We start from the raw sequence: 17,866 nt of genomic DNA, 5'->3' as shown, positions 1-17,866 counted from the left end.
ACACTTCCTCTGTATATCTGTGTGTACGGAGTCCGCTGTCACCATCTGTACGACACTTCCTCTGTATATCTGTATGTACAGAGTCCGCTGTCACCATCTGTACGACACTTCCTCTGTATATCTGCGTGTACGGAGTCCGCCGTCACCATCTGTATGACACTTCCTCTGTATATCTGCGTGTACGGAGTCCGCCGTCACCATCTGTATGACACTTCCTCTGTATATCTGTATGTACGGAGTCCGCCGTCACCATCTGTACGACACTTCCTCTGTATATCTGTGTGTACGGAGTCCTCCGTCACCATCTGTACGACACTTCCTCTGTATATCGGTGTGTACGGAGTCCCCATCTTTACAGCAGATGGTTATGACCGACAAGGAGCACAGATCTGATGGTAAATCATGTAGGTGTGTACACATGAATAGTTATGGTGATCGGGACGTTCAGCTGTTGGTGAAATTGTTACCGAAATCGCATCTGAAGTAAGATTACATAGGTGTGTACCCAGCTTAATAAGACAGAATCTAATGTGCTGTTTAGTGATGATAACAAATTTAGAGCAGACTGCAAAACAGAATCCACAACAGTAATTTCCCTAGCACTTGATCCTAGGATCAGCAACTTATCGAAAATATCAGTATCTGTATTACCTACAACATGGATACACACTAGGATTCAGCCAATTAACCTACCAGTATGTCTTTGGAGTTTGGGAGTAAACCACACAAACATACAAACTCCACACAGATAGGAATCAAACGCATGATCCCAGTGCTGTGAGGCAGTAATACTGACCACTGTGTCACCCTATATATATTTAATAATAAATACTGTGCTATGTACTATCTGTCTCGTATTAACCACTGTGCCTATATATACATACACACACACGTAATATCGCCAGTACCACTGTCCCCTCACTCTCAGGACACATGTAATACAGACAGTAACACTGTCCCCTCACTCTCAGGACACATATAATACAGACAGTCCTGATGTCCCCTCACTCTCAGGACACATGTAATACTGACAGTCCCGGTGTCCCCTCATTCTCAGGAAACGTAATAGAGACAGTCCCGGTGTCCCCTCACTCTCAGGACACATGTAATACTGACAGTCCCGGTGTCCCCTCATTCTCAGGACACGTAATACAGACAGTCCCGGTGTCCCCTCACTCTCAGGACACATGTAATACAGACAGTCCCGGTGTCCCCTCACTCTCAGAACACATGTAATACAGACAGTCCCGGTGTCCTCTCACTCTCAGAACACATGTAATACAGACAGTCCTGATGTCCCCTCATTATCAGGAAATGTAATACAGACAGTCCCGCTGTCCCCTCTATCGGGATTAATATAAGCTATAAATAAAGTAAGCGGTGACTGTGGGGAGTTGGCGGAGGTTGGACGTTGACACCACACAATGTGCCTCTTGGGATTTCTCTGGCTCTCTTCACACCGCGCACACTTCTAGATCTCTCCCAACAGGACGGTGTTAGACTTGCGCTTGGCGGATCATCTAGTTCAAAACTGGAGGAAAGTAGCGACACTTTGCACCTAATGCACTTTGTTTCTTGTTTAATTTGTGCAGTATTTTATTAATTTTATATTGTGTCATATTTTGTTTTATAAATCTTCTCAGGTCACATTGACAGCACAGAACCTGAACACCAGATACCCTGACTGCAGCGACACAGGTAATGCTATACCCAGATACCCCCACCCCAACGACACGGGGTAATGTTAAACCCAGATACCCTCACCCCAGCGACACGGGGTAATGTTATACCCACATACCCCCACCCCACGGGGGTATCACGGGGTAATGTTATTTTATACTTTGTACAACCAAGGATGAGGCACCTGATTGCAGGTGTCAATCTTCAGCTTCAGGACAGTCCTCTTACCTTTGCCCAGAATAATATTCGTCTCTGGGGATCCCATCAAGTTTCCCAATTACTCTGCTTGTCAGATATCAAAGGTTCAGCTGTGGAGCTAAAACCATAATAAACTCCCAACCCTGAGCCTGACAAGTGATAGATTAAACACACATTGTGCTGACCACGCTCTGTACTGGGGAGGGTCACATCCCTCATCATATAGTAATAACTATCATACAATGTAAAGAACTAAAGCGACACAATAATGTGTAACCTGGTGAGAAATCCAGATCTCGTGTTCTCGTGATCTCTTGTTAGAGCAGACCCACCCACCAACGGGTGTCTGACCCCAGCTAGGCTTAGTATAATAACCGGCACTATGCTTGTCAGATCCATCTGTCTGTTCTGTGTACTCAAGATATAGACTCCACCCCCTTGCAGCAGAACGCAAGTTCATGTGATCGCCCAGGACCAATCAGGATGTTGCATTGTACATGGACAGAAGTGATTCTTGCATAGACTTGGGCTTTCAGCTCCACTAACATAGAATAAAGAGGTAAATTATAAAAAAAATAGATACAAAATGTTAAAAAACAAAAAATACATTGCAGATTGTAGAATACGGCGTCTGGTGCTAGCGCTCTCACTGCAGTGACTCGTTTTACGGGCTTTTCTCTGATAAATAAGCCCCATTGGTGCGGAGTAGCAGGAGAGGGGTAAAATGTGCGTAGAGCTGACGGGTAATAGACACTTTACTGGTGGGCATAGAGTAATATATGACGGTATTAAGGCCACATGCTGCACTGATTGTGGGTACCGGCTACGCACATTATTACAATGTGGCCTGACACAATATGAAGGAAATAAGTTTGTACAGAGCCCGTAACTTAGAATTCTAGCACCTGGGACGAGAAAGGCAAATGCCGCCCCCCTAGCCTTCAATTTTAACCAAATGTACCTAAAATATTCCTAAATTGCGCTCCCCTTCTGCGTTGCGCCCTGGCCAGTCGCCCCTGTCGCACAGCCCTAGTCACGGCCCTGAGTATTGTATATTGTGGTTGCTTTGAAATTAGTGCTGCGATGTTTAATACGGCCCATGGTGATGTCATGTGTGTTGTTTGTGTCATATAACTTGTGAGAGCGCCCAGGTCACGGGCGTGTTAGAGCGTCAGTGCGAGAGTTAATAGGTCCTCCCAATCTGCTGGGATGAATACTTACACCCCGGTGTCTGCACAGACCCTCCAGCGGTGTTACCCCCTCACATCTGGTACTGCTGATTCACCTGCCTCCTCCTCATGCTCCAGGAAATGACTAATCACGTCGTACTTATCCCCAGCTTCTCAGTTCAGCTCTGTAAATCTGTGTGTACTCCGTTCCCCATCATGTGCTGGGGTCCCCGGGGAGACGACTGCGCTATGGGGAACAGTCTATAACAACTTCTGTTTGTAGACTGTGAGCTCTGTGGCCAACTGAGGTGTTCACAGGATACAATACGTGTGATAGATTCATCGACAATCAGCCGCTCGCGTCATGAAACAACAACTGCAACATACAAAGTGATAAACACCAAATCTGCCCAGAGAGATGAAGGTGATGGGAACTGATTGGGCCCAGCGCGGCCGCACAGGCAGATGGGAGATTTCACTTCCACCTGGTGAAAAAGAAAAAGTTTAAAGTAGGTTGAAAATATTAAAACTATAAAAGAACAATATTTAAAAACCTTAGAGATGAACAAACATGCTAATGGAGATAACAGGACAGGTATTGTATTGGTACAAGTACCTCTAATACGCGTTGTATAGGCTTCCCCTGCATCGCTGATAGCTGTGCTCTCACCGCGGTTGTATAGGGCAAAGCTCTATCACTGGTAAATACACTCTGATAGTCACAGAATCCAGGGTTGTGGTATATCCTCCTATCACATGGCCTTTTGTCTCAGCTAAACCAGCCAGCCACCATATAGACAGATGAATCAATCACAGCAGCGGCGAAGGAAAGGAGAGAAATGCCTGATAAAAGCACACACAATGTACTTAGCATTTTTATAGGACTCCATTGTGTATCACAGAGCGCTAGAGCCGTGTCTGTCTGTACTGGAGCCTCTACTATATGTATGTTATTTGCCATTATCCAGCTATGGATATTAGCTATGGTTACTCAATCCATTTACCAGTCATGGTGCCGCAAATATATATATGTAAACACTACATGGCCAAAAGTGTGGACCTCCTTCTAAATAGTGGGCCTGATTTATTAGGGCCCGCGACATGGGCTCAGAATATGTCGCTCGAATTCACGGATAACAAGATGTAAGTGACTGGAATGTGATAGTGATACAATGTAGCAGTAATTAATTAGGGGAACAGCTAGTGTAGTGTTTGGGAGGAAGCTTAAGTAGCTGATCTAGTGCTGTGGGTGGTGCGACTGATTGCAGCAGGTGACCATTGTCCAGTTAGGGTACTAAGTGTATAACCAGCGTTAGGGTGTCGGGACTTGTAAATATTTTGTGTGATTTTTGGTGTCACTGCTGAGACTACTGCAGAAGCTGTATGATCCATCAGGACAAGAGGGAATAAACAGCAAAGTGGTTCATCAAGATCAGTTTAGGGGTACCATCTCCTGGGGTTAATGGCAGTGTCTCTCAACAGGGCTCTGACCTGTTCCCCAGGTAGTGAGAGACTGAAGAAACAGAATCACCACAGGTCTTTAATAGCACATTACAGGTGCCACTCCTGATAAGCCAGCAGCTGGCCAGCAGGTTGGAATTGACCTGAAATAGGTCTTATGATTGGAGCCCGCCCTTCTTTCTCCATTTATAACCACAGTGACCCTTACACCGACTTATTGAAGATGGACCGCTGTTTGGAAACTTACTTTACCAAACATACGCACTGTCCTTGGGGTATTTAAAACTCAGATGAGAGGAAAGTGGACATATGTATCTCCCTTTTACCACTTTCCCAGTGCTTCTGTCACAATATATATATATATATATATATATATATATATACATGTACAAAAATAGACAGAAATATATGTATAATCTAAATATATACACACACATATATAATATTTCACACATACCATAATTATACAGCGATATATAAAGGCTAGTCAGCTGGATCTGGTAATATAAGTACAGTGTGTGTATTTGTGTGTATAGTGTTATATTATGTATATATAATATATGTATGTGTGTGTATATAATATAATATCTCCTCTCTGTACAGCGATATATAAAGTCTGTAGTCAGCTGGACCTGGTAATATTTGCTAGAAATAAAGCCGGACTTTCCATTAATAATCTCATCCCAGCGTTTGCATTGTCAGACACAGGTCAGCCCCCCATAGTACTGCCAGGCCCAAGACCCCTTGTGCTGTCGCTTCACTTGTTTGTTTTCCTGAGAAGAAGGATTGCGCTGCTCTCCCTGCGGACGCCACCGCCTGATGGACTCTGTCTGATAACACCTGAAACAAGTGCAGGTCTTCACCTTACATGAGGTATCCGGGGGTGGGGGTCTCCCCAGAGATCCGTGTATAATGCCGGCCTCGTCCTTCAGAACACTCAATAACAGAGTCATTTCAGGGATTTAATAATGGCCATAATAATGTGCAAACACTTCAGTACATGGTGGGATAGAGACGGAGCGTCTGTGCGCTGAGAGAGTGGCCCGAGGGACTCGCAGTGCGTTCTGCCTGTCCTCGTGTTTGTATACCAGGAGTGAGACATTTCTAGATGGAGGATTAGGGATGTTTGTTCTTCATGTTGGTGTATAGATGTGATTCTGCTCTGTGTGTAACCACGTTACCTGCAGGGTGATACGACGGGCGTCTCGCCCTCCTACCAGTGTGTAACCACGTTACCTACAGGGTGATACGACGGGCGTCTCGCCCTCCTACCAGTGTGTAACCACGTTACCTACAGGGTGATACGACGGGCGTCTCGCCCTCCTACCAGTGTGTAACCACGTTACCTGCAGGGTGATACGACGGGCGTCTCGTCCTCCTACCAGTGTGTAACCACGTTACCTACAGGGTGATACGACGGGCGTCTCGTCCTCCTACCAGTGTGTAACCACGTTACCTGCAGGGTGATACGACGGGCGTCTCGCCCTCCTACCAGTGTGTAACCACGTTACCTGCAGGGTGATACGACGGGCGTCTCGTCCTCCTACCAGTGTGTAACCACGTTACCTGCAGGGTGATACGACGGGCGTCTCGCCCTCCTACCAGTGTGTAACCACGTTACCTGCAGGGTGATACGAGGGGCGTCTCGTCCTCCTACCAGTGTGTAACCACGTTACCTACAGGGTGATACGACGGGCGTCTCGCCCTCCTACCAGTGTGTAACCACGTTACCTGCAGGGTGATACGACGGGCGTCTCGTCCTCCTACCAGTGTGTAACCACGTTACCTGCAGGGTGATACGACGGGCGTCTCGCCCTCCTACCAGTGTGTAACCACGTTACCTGCAGGGTGATACGACGGGCGTCTCGTCCTCCTACCAGTGTGTAACCACGTTACCTACAGGGTGATACGACGGGCGTCTCGCCCTCCTACCAGTGTGTAACCACGTTACCTGCAGGGTGATACGACGGGCGTCTCGCCCTCCTACCAGTGTGTAACCACGTTACCTGCAGGGTGATACGACGGGCGTCTCGCCCTCCTACCAGTGTGTAACCACGTTACCTGCAGGGTGATACGACGGGCGTCTCGTCCTCCTACCAGTGTGTAACCACGTTACCTACAGGGTGATACGACGGGCGTCTCGTCCTCCTACCAGTGTGTAACCACGTTACCTGCAGGGTGATACGACGGGCGTCTCGCCCTCCTACCAGTGTGTAACCACGTTACCTACAGGGTGATACGACGGGCGTCTCGTCCTCCTACCAGTGTGTAACCACGTTACCTGCAGGGTGATACGACGGGCGTCTCGTCCTCCTACCAGTGTGTAACCACGTTACCTACAGGGTGATACGACGGGCGTCTCGTCCTCCTACCAGTGTGTAACCACGTTACCTGCAGGGTGATACGACGGGCGTCTCGTCCTCCTACCAGTGTGTAACCACGTTACCTGCAGGGTGATACGACGGGCGTCTCGTCCTCCTACCAGTGTGTAACCACGTTACCTGCAGGGTGATACGACGGGCGTCTCGTCCTCCTACCAGTGTGTAACCACGTTACCTGCAGGGTGATACGACGGGCGTCTCGTCCTCCTACCAGTGTGTAACCACGTTACCTACAGGGTGATACGACGGGCGTCTCGTCCTCCTACCAGTGTGTAACCACGTTACCTGCAGGGTGATACGACGGGCGTCTCGTCCTCCTACCAGTGTGTAACCACGTTACCTGCAGGGTGATACGACGGGCGTCTCGCCCTCCTACCAGTGTGTAACCACGTTACCTGCAGGGTGATACGACGGGCGTCTCGTCCTCCTACCAGTGTGTAACCACGTTACCTGCAGGGTGATACGACGGGCGTCTCGCCCTCCTACCAGTGTGTAACCACGTTACCTACAGGGTGATACGACGGGCGTCTCGCCCTCCTACCAGTGTGTAACCACGTTACCTGCAGGGTGATACGACGGGCGTCTCGTCCTCCTACCAGTGTGTAACCACGTTACCTGCAGGGTGATACGAGGGGCGTCTCGCCCTCCTACCAGTGTGTAACCACGTTACCTGCAGGGTGATACGACGGGCGTCTCGTCCTCCTACCAGTGTGTAACCACGTTACCTGCAGGGTGATACGACGGGCGTCTCGTCCTCCTACCAGTGTGTAACCACGTTACCTACAGGGTGATACGACGGGCGTCTCGCCCTCCTACCAGTGTGTAACCACGTTACCTGCAGGGTGATACGACGGGCGTCTCGTCCTCCTACCAGTGTGTAACCACGTTACCTGCAGGGTGATACGACGGGCGTCTCGCCCTCCTACCAGTGTGTAACCACGTTACCTACAGGGTGATACGACGGGCGTCTCGTCCTCCTACCAGTGTGTAACCACGTTACCTGCAGGGTGATACGACGGGCGTCTCGCCCTCCTACCAGTGTGTAACCACGTTACCTGCAGGGTGATACGACGGGCGTCTCGCCCTCCTACCAGTGTGTAACCACGTTACCTGCAGGGTGATACGACGGGCGTCTCGTCCTCCTACCAGTGTGTAACCACGTTACCTGCAGGGTGATACGACGGGCGTCTCGCCCTCCTACCAGTGTGTAACCACGTTACCTGCAGGGTGATACGAGGGGCGTCTCGCCCTCCTACCAGTGTGTAACCACGTTACCTGCAGGGTGATACGACGGGCGTCTCGCCCTCCTACCAGTGTGTAACCACGTTACCTACAGGGTGATACAATGGGCGTCTCGCCCTCCTACCAGTGTGTAACCACGTTACCTACAGGGTGATACGACGGGCGTCTCGTCCTCCTACCAGTGTGTAACCACGTTACCTGCAGGGTGATACGACGGGCGTCTCGCCCTCCTACCAGTGTGTAACCACGTTACCTACAGGGTGATACGACGGGCGTCTCGCCCTCCTACCAGTGTGTAACCACGTTACCTGCAGGGTGATACGACGGGCGTCTCGCCCTCCTACCAGTGTGTAACCACGTTACCTACAGGGTGATACGACGGGCGTCTCGCCCTCCTACCAGTGTGTAACCACGTTACCTACAGGGTGATACGAGGGGCGTCTCGCCCTCCTACCAGTGTGTAACCACGTTACCTGCAGGGTGATACGAGGGGCGTCTCGCCCTCCTACCAGTGTGTAACCACGTTACCTACAGGGTGATACGACGGGCGTCTCGTCCTCCTACCAGTGTGTAACCACGTTACCTACAGGGTGATACGAGGGGCGTCTCGCCCTCCTACCAGTGTGTAACCACGTTACCTACAGGGTGATACGACGGGCGTCTCGTCCTCCTACCAGTGTGTAACCACGTTACCTGCAGGGTGATACGAGGGGCGTCTCGTCCTCCTACCAGTGTGTAACCACGTTACCTGCAGGGTGATACGACGGGCGTCTCGTCCTCCTACCAGTGTGTAACCACGTTACCTGCAGGGTGATACGACGGGCGTCTCGTCCTCCTACCAGTGTGTAACCACGTTACCTGCAGGGTGATACGACGGGCGTCTCGTCCTCCTACCAGTGTGTAACCACGTTACCTGCAGGGTGATACGACGGGCGTCTCGCCCTCCTACCAGTGTGTAACCACGTTACCTGCAGGGTGATACGACGGGCGTCTCGCCCTCCTACCAGTGTGTAACCACGTTACCTGCAGGGTGATACGACGGGCGTCTCGTCCTCCTACCAGTGTGTAACCACGTTACCTACAGGGTGATACGACGGGCGTCTCGCCCTCCTACCAGTGTGTAACCACGTTACCTGCAGGGTGATACGACGGGCGTCTCGCCCTCCTACCAGTGTGTAACCACGTTACCTACAGGGTGATACGACGGGCGTCTCGCCCTCCTACCAGTGTGTAACCACGTTACCTGCAGGGTGATACGACGGGCGTCTCGTCCTCCTACCAGTGTGTAACCACGTTACCTGCAGGGTGATACGACGGGCGTCTCGCCCTCCTACCAGTGTGTAACCACGTTACCTGCAGGGTGATACGAGGGGCGTCTCGTCCTCCTACCAGTGTGTAACCACGTTACCTGCAGGGTGATACGACGGGCGTCTCGCCCTCCTACCAGTGTGTAACCACGTTACCTGCAGGGTGATACGACGGGCGTCTCGTCCTCCTACCAGTGTGTAACCACGTTACCTGCAGGGTGATACGACGGGCGTCTCGCCCTCCTACCAGTGTGTAACCACGTTACCTGCAGGGTGATACGACGGGCGTCTCGTCCTCCTACCAGTGTGTAACCACGTTACCTACAGGGTGATACGACGGGCGTCTCGCCCTCCTACCAGTGTGTAACCACGTTACCTACAGGGTGATACGACGGGCGTCTCGTCCTCCTACCAGTGTGTAACCACGTTACCTGCAGGGTGATACGACGGGCGTCTCGCCCTCCTACCAGTGTGTAACCACGTTACCTGCAGGGTGATACGACGGGCGTCTCGCCCTCCTACCAGTGTGTAACCACGTTACCTGCAGGGTGATACGACGGGCGTCTCGTCCTCCTACCAGTGTGTAACCACGTTACCTACAGGGTGATACGACGGGCGTCTCGCCCTCCTACCAGTGTGTAACCACGTTACCTGCAGGGTGATACGACGGGCGTCTCGTCCTCCTACCAGTGTGTAACCACGTTACCTGCAGGGTGATACGACGGGCGTCTCGCCCTCCTACCAGTGTGTAACCACGTTACCTGCAGGGTGATACGACGGGCGTCTCGCCCTCCTACCAGTGTGTAACCACGTTACCTACAGGGTGATACGACGGGCGTCTCGCCCTCCTACCAGTGTGTAACCACGTTACCTGCAGGGTGATACGACGGGCGTCTCGCCCTCCTACCAGTGTGTAACCACGTTACCTGCAGGGTGATACGACGGGCGTCTCGTCCTCCTACCAGTGTGTAACCACGTTACCTGCAGGGTGATACGACGGGCGTCTCGCCCTCCTACCAGTGTGTAACCACGTTACCTACAGGGTGATACGACGGGCGTCTCGCCCTCCTACCAGTGTGTAACCACGTTACCTGCAGGGTGATACGACGGGCGTCTCGTCCTCCTACCAGTGTGTAACCACGTTACCTGCAGGGTGATACGACGGGCGTCTCGCCCTCCTACCAGTGTGTAACCACGTTACCTGCAGGGTGATACGACGGGCGTCTCGCCCTCCTACCAGTGTGTAACCACGTTACCTACAGGGTGATACGACGGGCGTCTCGCCCTCCTACCAGTGTGTAACCACGTTACCTGCAGGGTGATACGACGGGCGTCTCGTCCTCCTACCAGTGTGTAACCACGTTACCTGCAGGGTGATACGACGGGCGTCTCGTCCTCCTACCAGTGTGTAACCACGTTACCTGCAGGGTGATACGACGGGCGTCTCGCCCTCCTACCAGTGTGTAACCACGTTACCTGCAGGGTGATACGACGGGCGTCTCGTCCTCCTACCAGTGTGTAACCACGTTACCTACAGGGTGATACGACGGGCGTCTCGCCCTCCTACCAGTGTGTAACCACGTTACCTGCAGGGTGATAAGACGGGCGTCTCGCCCTCCTACCAGTGTGTAACCACGTTACCTGCAGGGTGATACGACGGGCGTCTCGCCCTCCTACCAGTGTGTAACCACGTTACCTGCAGGGTGATACGACGGGCGTCTCGCCCTCCTACCAGTGTGTAACCACGTTACCTACAGGGTGATACAATGGGCATCTCACTCTCGTGTCAGTGGGTGACTTGCCCTTTTGTTCCAGGTAGCTCCTATTGTCATTGGGTGACTCACCCTCCTGCCAGAGTAAAGGGTGTAGAAACAACTAGACACCAGTGAGTGGTGCAGATTGGGGACAGCAGAGTGTGTTCTGGGGTTTTGTACCTCCTCAGGTAGTATTCCTATCACTCATTCATGAGCTGTTATGTTGCGCGGTCCAGGACTCACCGGTCACTGTTTAATTATGCGATGAAATGGTGGAGGGTGAATGGTGGGGACCGACGAGCTGCGAGATCCTGGGATTAGTATAAGACAGATTTCTAGATAAAAATAAACTCTAATACGCAAGGCTTATGGTGGATATATAATAAATAGAAAGGAAATGTGGATAATCCCACACCCCCAGATCGCTCAGACGGGAGAAGGCCCCAGTGCGGTGCAAGTGGACGGATATTCAGATGTTATAGGATTTCCCAAATTGATGACAACATTTATGAACTTTTTTTCAGATCAGTTTAATTTAAAGTTGTGAAATGTTTGATGCAAACTGCTCCTTCCCGACCATCACATGTAGGTGAGTCTGCAAAGCATAAATTCACATCCGTGCTGAGTACACCACAAATCAGATTTATCTTATAGCGTAATACGGACCAGGTTTCTCTGTGGATGTCGTGGCTTTGTCAGAAGCTGGTAACAAGTTAAAGATGCTGGAGACGTCTGATGCTCATCTCGGGGTGATCAGACCTAAGTCTCTACCTACTACCCTCTGCCGGGCAGGATTTCTCTAACTGCCCCAGACAGTCAGCTATCCCTGAGGGTTATAACTTCTTACACTGTATGCCATATTGTAAGTAAAAGCAGATTTTCTGCTCATTTACTTGCTCTATGAAACCTGGGATGGAGCCTGAGGAGAAACTGACTCCACCTCCAGCCTGCCTGGGGAGAAAGTGATGGTGCCTCTCCCTGCAGCCTGCATGGGGAGAACGTGACGGTGCCTCTCCCTGCAACCTGCCTGAAGAGAAAGTGATGGTGCCTCCACCTCCAGCCTGCCTGAGGAGAAAGTGATGGTGCGTCTCCCTGCAGCCTGCCTGAGGAGAAAGTGATGGTGCCTCTCCCTGCAGCCTGCCTGAGGAGAAAGTGATGGTGCCTCCACCTCCAGCCTGCCTGGGGAGAAAGTGACGGGGCCTCTCCCTGCAGCCTGCCTGAGGATAACGTGAGGATGCCTCTCCCTGCAACCTGCCTGGGGAGAAAGTGATGGTGTCTCCACCTCCAGCCTGCCTGGGGAGAAAGTGATGGTGCCTCTCCCTGCAGCCTGCCTGAGGAGAAAGTGACGGTGCCTCCATCTCCAGCCTGCCTGGGGAGAAAGTGACGGTGCCTCTCCCTGCAGCCTGCCTGAGGAGAAAGTGACAGTGCCTCCACCTCCAGCCTGCCTGGGGAGAAAGTGATGGTGCCTCTCCCTGCAGCCTGCCTGAGGAGAAAGTGACGGTGCCTCCACCTCCAGCCTGCCTGGGGAGAAAGTGATGGTGCCTCTCCCTGCAGCCTGCCTGAGGAGAAAGTGACGGTGCCTCTCCCTGCAGCCTGCCTGGGGAAAAAGTGAAGGTGCCTCTCCCTGCAGCCTGCCTGGGGAGAAAGTGATGGTGCCTCTCCCTGCAGCCTGCATGGGGAGAACGTGACGGTGCCTCTCCCTGCAACCTGCCTGAGGAGAAAGTGATGGTGCCTCTCCCTGCAACCTGCCTGAGGAGAAAGTGATGGTGCCTCTCCCTGCAACCTGCCTGAGGAGAAAGTGATGGTGCCTCTCCCTGCAACCTGCCTGAGGAGAAAGTGATGGTGCCTCTCCCTGCAGCCTGCCTGAGGAGAAAGTGATGGTGCCTCTCCCTGCAGCCTGCCTGAAGAGAAAGTGATGGTGCCTCTCCCTGCAGCCTGCCTGGGGAGAAAGTGATGGTGCCTCCACCTCCAGCCTGCCTGGGGAGAAAGTGATGATGCCTCCACCTCCAGCCTGCCTGAGGAGAAAGTGACGGTGCCTCTCCCTGCAGCCTGCCTGGGGAGAAAGTGATGGTGCCTCTCCCTGCAGCCTGCCTGGGGAGAAAGTGATGGTGCCTCTCCCTGCAGCCTGCCTGGGGAGAAAGTGATGGTGCCTCTCCCTGCAGCCTGCCTGAGGAGAAAGTGATGGTGCCTCTCCCTGCAGCCTGCCTGAGGAGAAAGTGATGGTTCCTCCACCTCCAGCCTGCCTGGGGAGAACGTGATGGTGCCTCTCCCTGCAGCCTGCCTGAGCTGAAAGTGACGGTGCCTCCACCTCCAGCCTGCCTGAGCAGAAAGTGATGGTGCCTCCACCTCCAGCCTGCCTGAGGAGAAAGTGATGGTGCCTCCAGCCTGCCTGGGCTATTCGCTGCCTTATACTATATAGAGCTGTGATGTAATATTATATAACACCCAGTGTTGCCCAGCATTCAGAAAATATCCTGCGGAGGTGAAATCAGCGGTCTGGGGATATTCTTCTACAAATCAGGAAATGTTGAAATGACAAAGGAATAAATTCCCATTAAACCATCAAAGTTTCAGTTTGTTTTATGGTAAAAATGCAGAGTTGATGCAGCGTCAAAAAGGAACAAACCTGCAAACTCCCCTCATATGGAGAGTAAATATATTTTATAGATAATTTGGTCCTTAGTAAATGGTCAATAAATCACCCGTTTTATTGGCGGATTAGGTTGTTATACTCGTTACACTGTAATTTGTCGGATTAGGACGTTGTTCTCGTTGCACTGTAATCTGGCGGATTAGGTCATTATAACGGAGTATACTCTTAGCTGCGATCTCAGTACAGTGATGGAATTATTCTGCCCTGAGCTGTAGAGCAGTATGTGTGAGACATCTATGGATTCTGGTCCTTCCATGGTTCATTTACGTCACTTATCTCCTATTCTCCAAGGAGCTGGACTGTCGCTTAGACCATTGTTTCCCAAACCCAGTCCTCCAGTACCCCTAACAGGGCAGGTTTTCACGATCTCTTTGCTGTAGCAAGTTTGTATTCATTACTGACTGACACATTTTTAAAGATCCACAGGTGGTGTAATTATATCACTGGTCACCTGTAAAACCTGCCCTGTTAGAGGGCCCTGAGGACTGGGTTTGGGAAACGCTGGTTTAGACCTAAGGGTGCATCAGTTAGTTCTTACCACCTGCCCATAAGACGCCAGAGGGCCTGGAAACAAATGCTTTTCACCTGTTGACACAAGAAATTACAATTGAATTTTATGTTTTGAAAAGCAGAGAGCATGAAATTGGGAATTAGCTGGTCAGTCTGGCAGAACTGTGTGTGTGAAACATATTGGGGTAAATGTATCAAGCTGAGAGTTTGCCGGCGGGTTTGAAAAGTGGAGATGTTGCCTATGGCAACCAATCAGGTTCTAGCTGTCATTTTGCAAGATGCACTAAATAAATGACAGCTTGATACATTTACCCCATTGTCTCAAATCAGAGGTCATCATGGTAGTTTTTCTGCAATTTGACTTAAATTTCTTAAAATTATGTTGGAAAGAGCTACATTCTGTGATCATTCGATTCATTTCACTAATAATCTCTTTACAGTGATCACCTCATAATGATCAGCTAATCCATTCCACTAGTCACCTCTTCACTGGGATTATCTGATCTATTCCACTAGTCACCTCTTCACTGGGATTATCTGATCTATTCCACTAGTCACCCCCCCATTCCATTCCACTAGTCACCTCTTCACTGGGATTATCTGATTTATTCCACTAGTCACCCCCCCATTCCATTCCACTAGTCACCTCTTCACTTCACAATGCGGATAACAAGCTACATTATGCTGAGGACATCTGCTTGTAATTTTTGGGGGTTTATGGGGAGAAATAGATTTAGGAAAGACTCGTTGCTGCTGTTTCAGTGATACTGCTGATTGAATGCACATGTACGTGTTTTGTGTGACCATTACACAGATAATACTTATTATCTCATCACTGTGTCTATGTATTTTGGAATTATTTTGTCCAATACAATTAATTCTATTAATTAATTTCATTTCTTCTTGCACTGAGGCACGGCCTCTCCAGCACTGGTAATGTTTACCAAGTGTCTCCAGGGGGATTCTCTTTAAACACAGAGAAGTAACGAAATGAAATGTAGGAGATAAATAAATGCACATGATGCTTGTTGTGTGAGGAGCTGGTGTGGTTCTCAGGTGACATCTAGTGGTAGTGCGGAGTAGCACAAGGAGAAGTCTCAACATTTAATCAAAATGTTTTCTCATTAGATTCCCAGAAGACGGACGACAAGAACATTGAATCGTTCCTCTCTCAGGCGCTTTACCCTGATGAAACATTGCTCAATTGCTACGCAGCAATGATCTATACAAGCACAGACAATGGCAGGATCTTCCAGGAGCTGGATGGAGCCAGCATATGCAATAGCTGTGGAGAGAAGGTGACAAATACAATATTACAGAACTATCTAGAACAGCAATTATAAAGCCAGTCTGACTGATGTGATTGTGTTTAATGCAGCATTGGAGAATATTGTGCATATTAAAATAACATGAGCACTACACATCTAGAGCATGAGCACTACACCTCTAGAGCATGAGCACTACACCTCTAGAGCATGAGCACTACACCTCTAGAGCATGAGCACTACACCTCTAGAGCATTAGCACTACACCTCTAGAGCATGAGCCCTACTCATCTAGAGCATGAGCACTACTCATCTAGAGCATGAGCACTACACCTCTAGAGCATTAGCACTAATTATCTAGACTATGAGCACTACACCTCTAGAACATGAGCACTACCCCTCTAGAGCATGAGCCCTACTCATCTAGAGCATGAGCACTACTCATCTAGAGCATGAGCACTACACCTCTAGAACATGAGCACTACACCTCTAGAACATGAGCACTACACCTCTAGAGCATGAGCACTACACCTCTAGACCATGAGCACTACACCTCTAGAACATGAGCACTACTCATCTAGAGCATGAGCACTACACCTCTAGAACATGAGCACTACACCTCTAGAACATGAGCACTACTCATCTAGAGCATGAGCACTACACCTCTAGAACATGAGCACTACACCTCTAGACCATGAGCACTACACCTCTAGAGCATGAGCACTACACCTCTAGAGCATGAGCACTACACCTCTAGAGCATGAGCACTACACCTCTAGAGCATTAGCACTAATTATCTAGACTATGAGCACTACACCTCTAGAACATGAGCACTACCCCTCTAGAGCATGAGCCCTACTCATCTAGAGCATGAGCACTACACCTCTAGAACATGAGCACTACACCTCTAGAACATGAGCACTACACCTCTAGAACATGAGCACTACTCTTCTAGAGCATGAGCACTACACCTCTAGACCATGAGCACTACACCTCTAGAACATGAGCACTACTCATCTAGAGCATGAGCACTACACCTCTAGAACATGAGCACTACACCTCTAGAACATGAGCACTACTCATCTAGAGCATGAGCACTACACCTCTAGAACATGAGCACTACACCTCTAGAACATGAGCACTACCCCTTTAGAGCATGAGCACTACACCTCTAGAGCATGAGCACTACACCTCTAGAACATGAGCACTACACCTCTAGAACATGAGCACTACACCTCTAGACCATGAGCACTACCCCTCTAGAGCATGAGCACTACACCTCTAGACCATGAGCACTACACCTCTAGAACATGAGCACTACACCTCTAGACCATGAGCACTACACCTCTAGAACATGATCACTACACCTCTAGAGCATGAGCACTAATTATCTAGACCATGAGCACTACACCTTTAGAGCATGAGCACTACACCTCTATAGCATGAGCACTACACCTCTAGAGCATGAGTACTACTCATCTAGAGCATGAGCACTGCACCTCTAGACCATGAGCACTACACCTCTAGAACATGAGCACTACACCTCTAGACCATGAGCACTACACCTCTAGAACATGAGCACTACCCCTCTAGAGCATGAGCACTACACCTCTAGACCATGAGCACTACACCTCTAGAACATGAGCACTACACCTCTAGAGCAGGAGCACTAATTATCTAGACTATGAGCACTACACCTCTAGAACATGAGCACTACCCCTCTAGAGCATGAGCACTACACCTCTAGAGCATGAGCCCTACTCATCTAGAGCATGAGCACTACTCATCTAGAGCCTGAGCACTACACTTCTAGAGCATGAGCACTACACCTCTAGAGCATGAGCACTACACATCTAGACCATGAGCTCTAGACCATGAGCACTACTCATCTAGAGCATGAGCCCTACACCTCTAGACCATGAGCACTACACCTCTAGAACATGAGCACTACTCATCTTGAGCATGAGCACTACACCTCTAGACCATGAGCACTACACCTCTAGAACATGAGCACTACCCCTCTAGAGCATGAGCACTACACCTCCAGAGCATGAGCCCTACACCTCTAGACCATGAGCACTACTCCTCTAGAGCATGAGCACTACTCCTCTAGTGCATGAGCACTACCCCTCTAGAGGTCTCATATCCTCTAGTGGTTTTGTGCTTTGTATAGGGTTCTATCTCATATATCCTCTAGCGGTTTTGTTTTGTGTAGGGATCTGTCTCATATCCTCTAGCGGTTTTGT

The 17,866-nt window shown here is 50.2% G+C and overlaps 1 protein-coding gene across 4 annotated transcripts in view; it reads left to right on the top strand.

Moving 5' to 3' along the window:
• LOC142160691 (uncharacterized) overlaps nt 1-17,866 on the top strand; it is a 109,238-nt gene that overhangs the window by 40,952 nt on the left and 50,420 nt on the right. For 3 of the 4 annotated variants that reach the window (XM_075215560.1, XM_075215559.1, XM_075215558.1), the window contains exons 2-3: nt 1,644-1,698; nt 15,484-15,653. In XM_075215560.1, the coding sequence (XP_075071661.1) occupies nt 1,644-1,698; nt 15,484-15,653 (225 nt within the window). The remainder of the gene's footprint in view (nt 1-1,643; nt 1,699-15,483; nt 15,654-17,866) is intronic. The other variant, XM_075215561.1, reaches the window with a different exon arrangement.

This window comes from Mixophyes fleayi, chromosome 6 (genome assembly GCF_038048845.1).
Source record: "Mixophyes fleayi isolate aMixFle1 chromosome 6, aMixFle1.hap1, whole genome shotgun sequence".
NCBI lineage: Eukaryota > Metazoa > Chordata > Amphibia > Anura > Limnodynastidae > Mixophyes > Mixophyes fleayi.
This window is presented reverse-complemented; position numbering and strand designations above follow the sequence as displayed.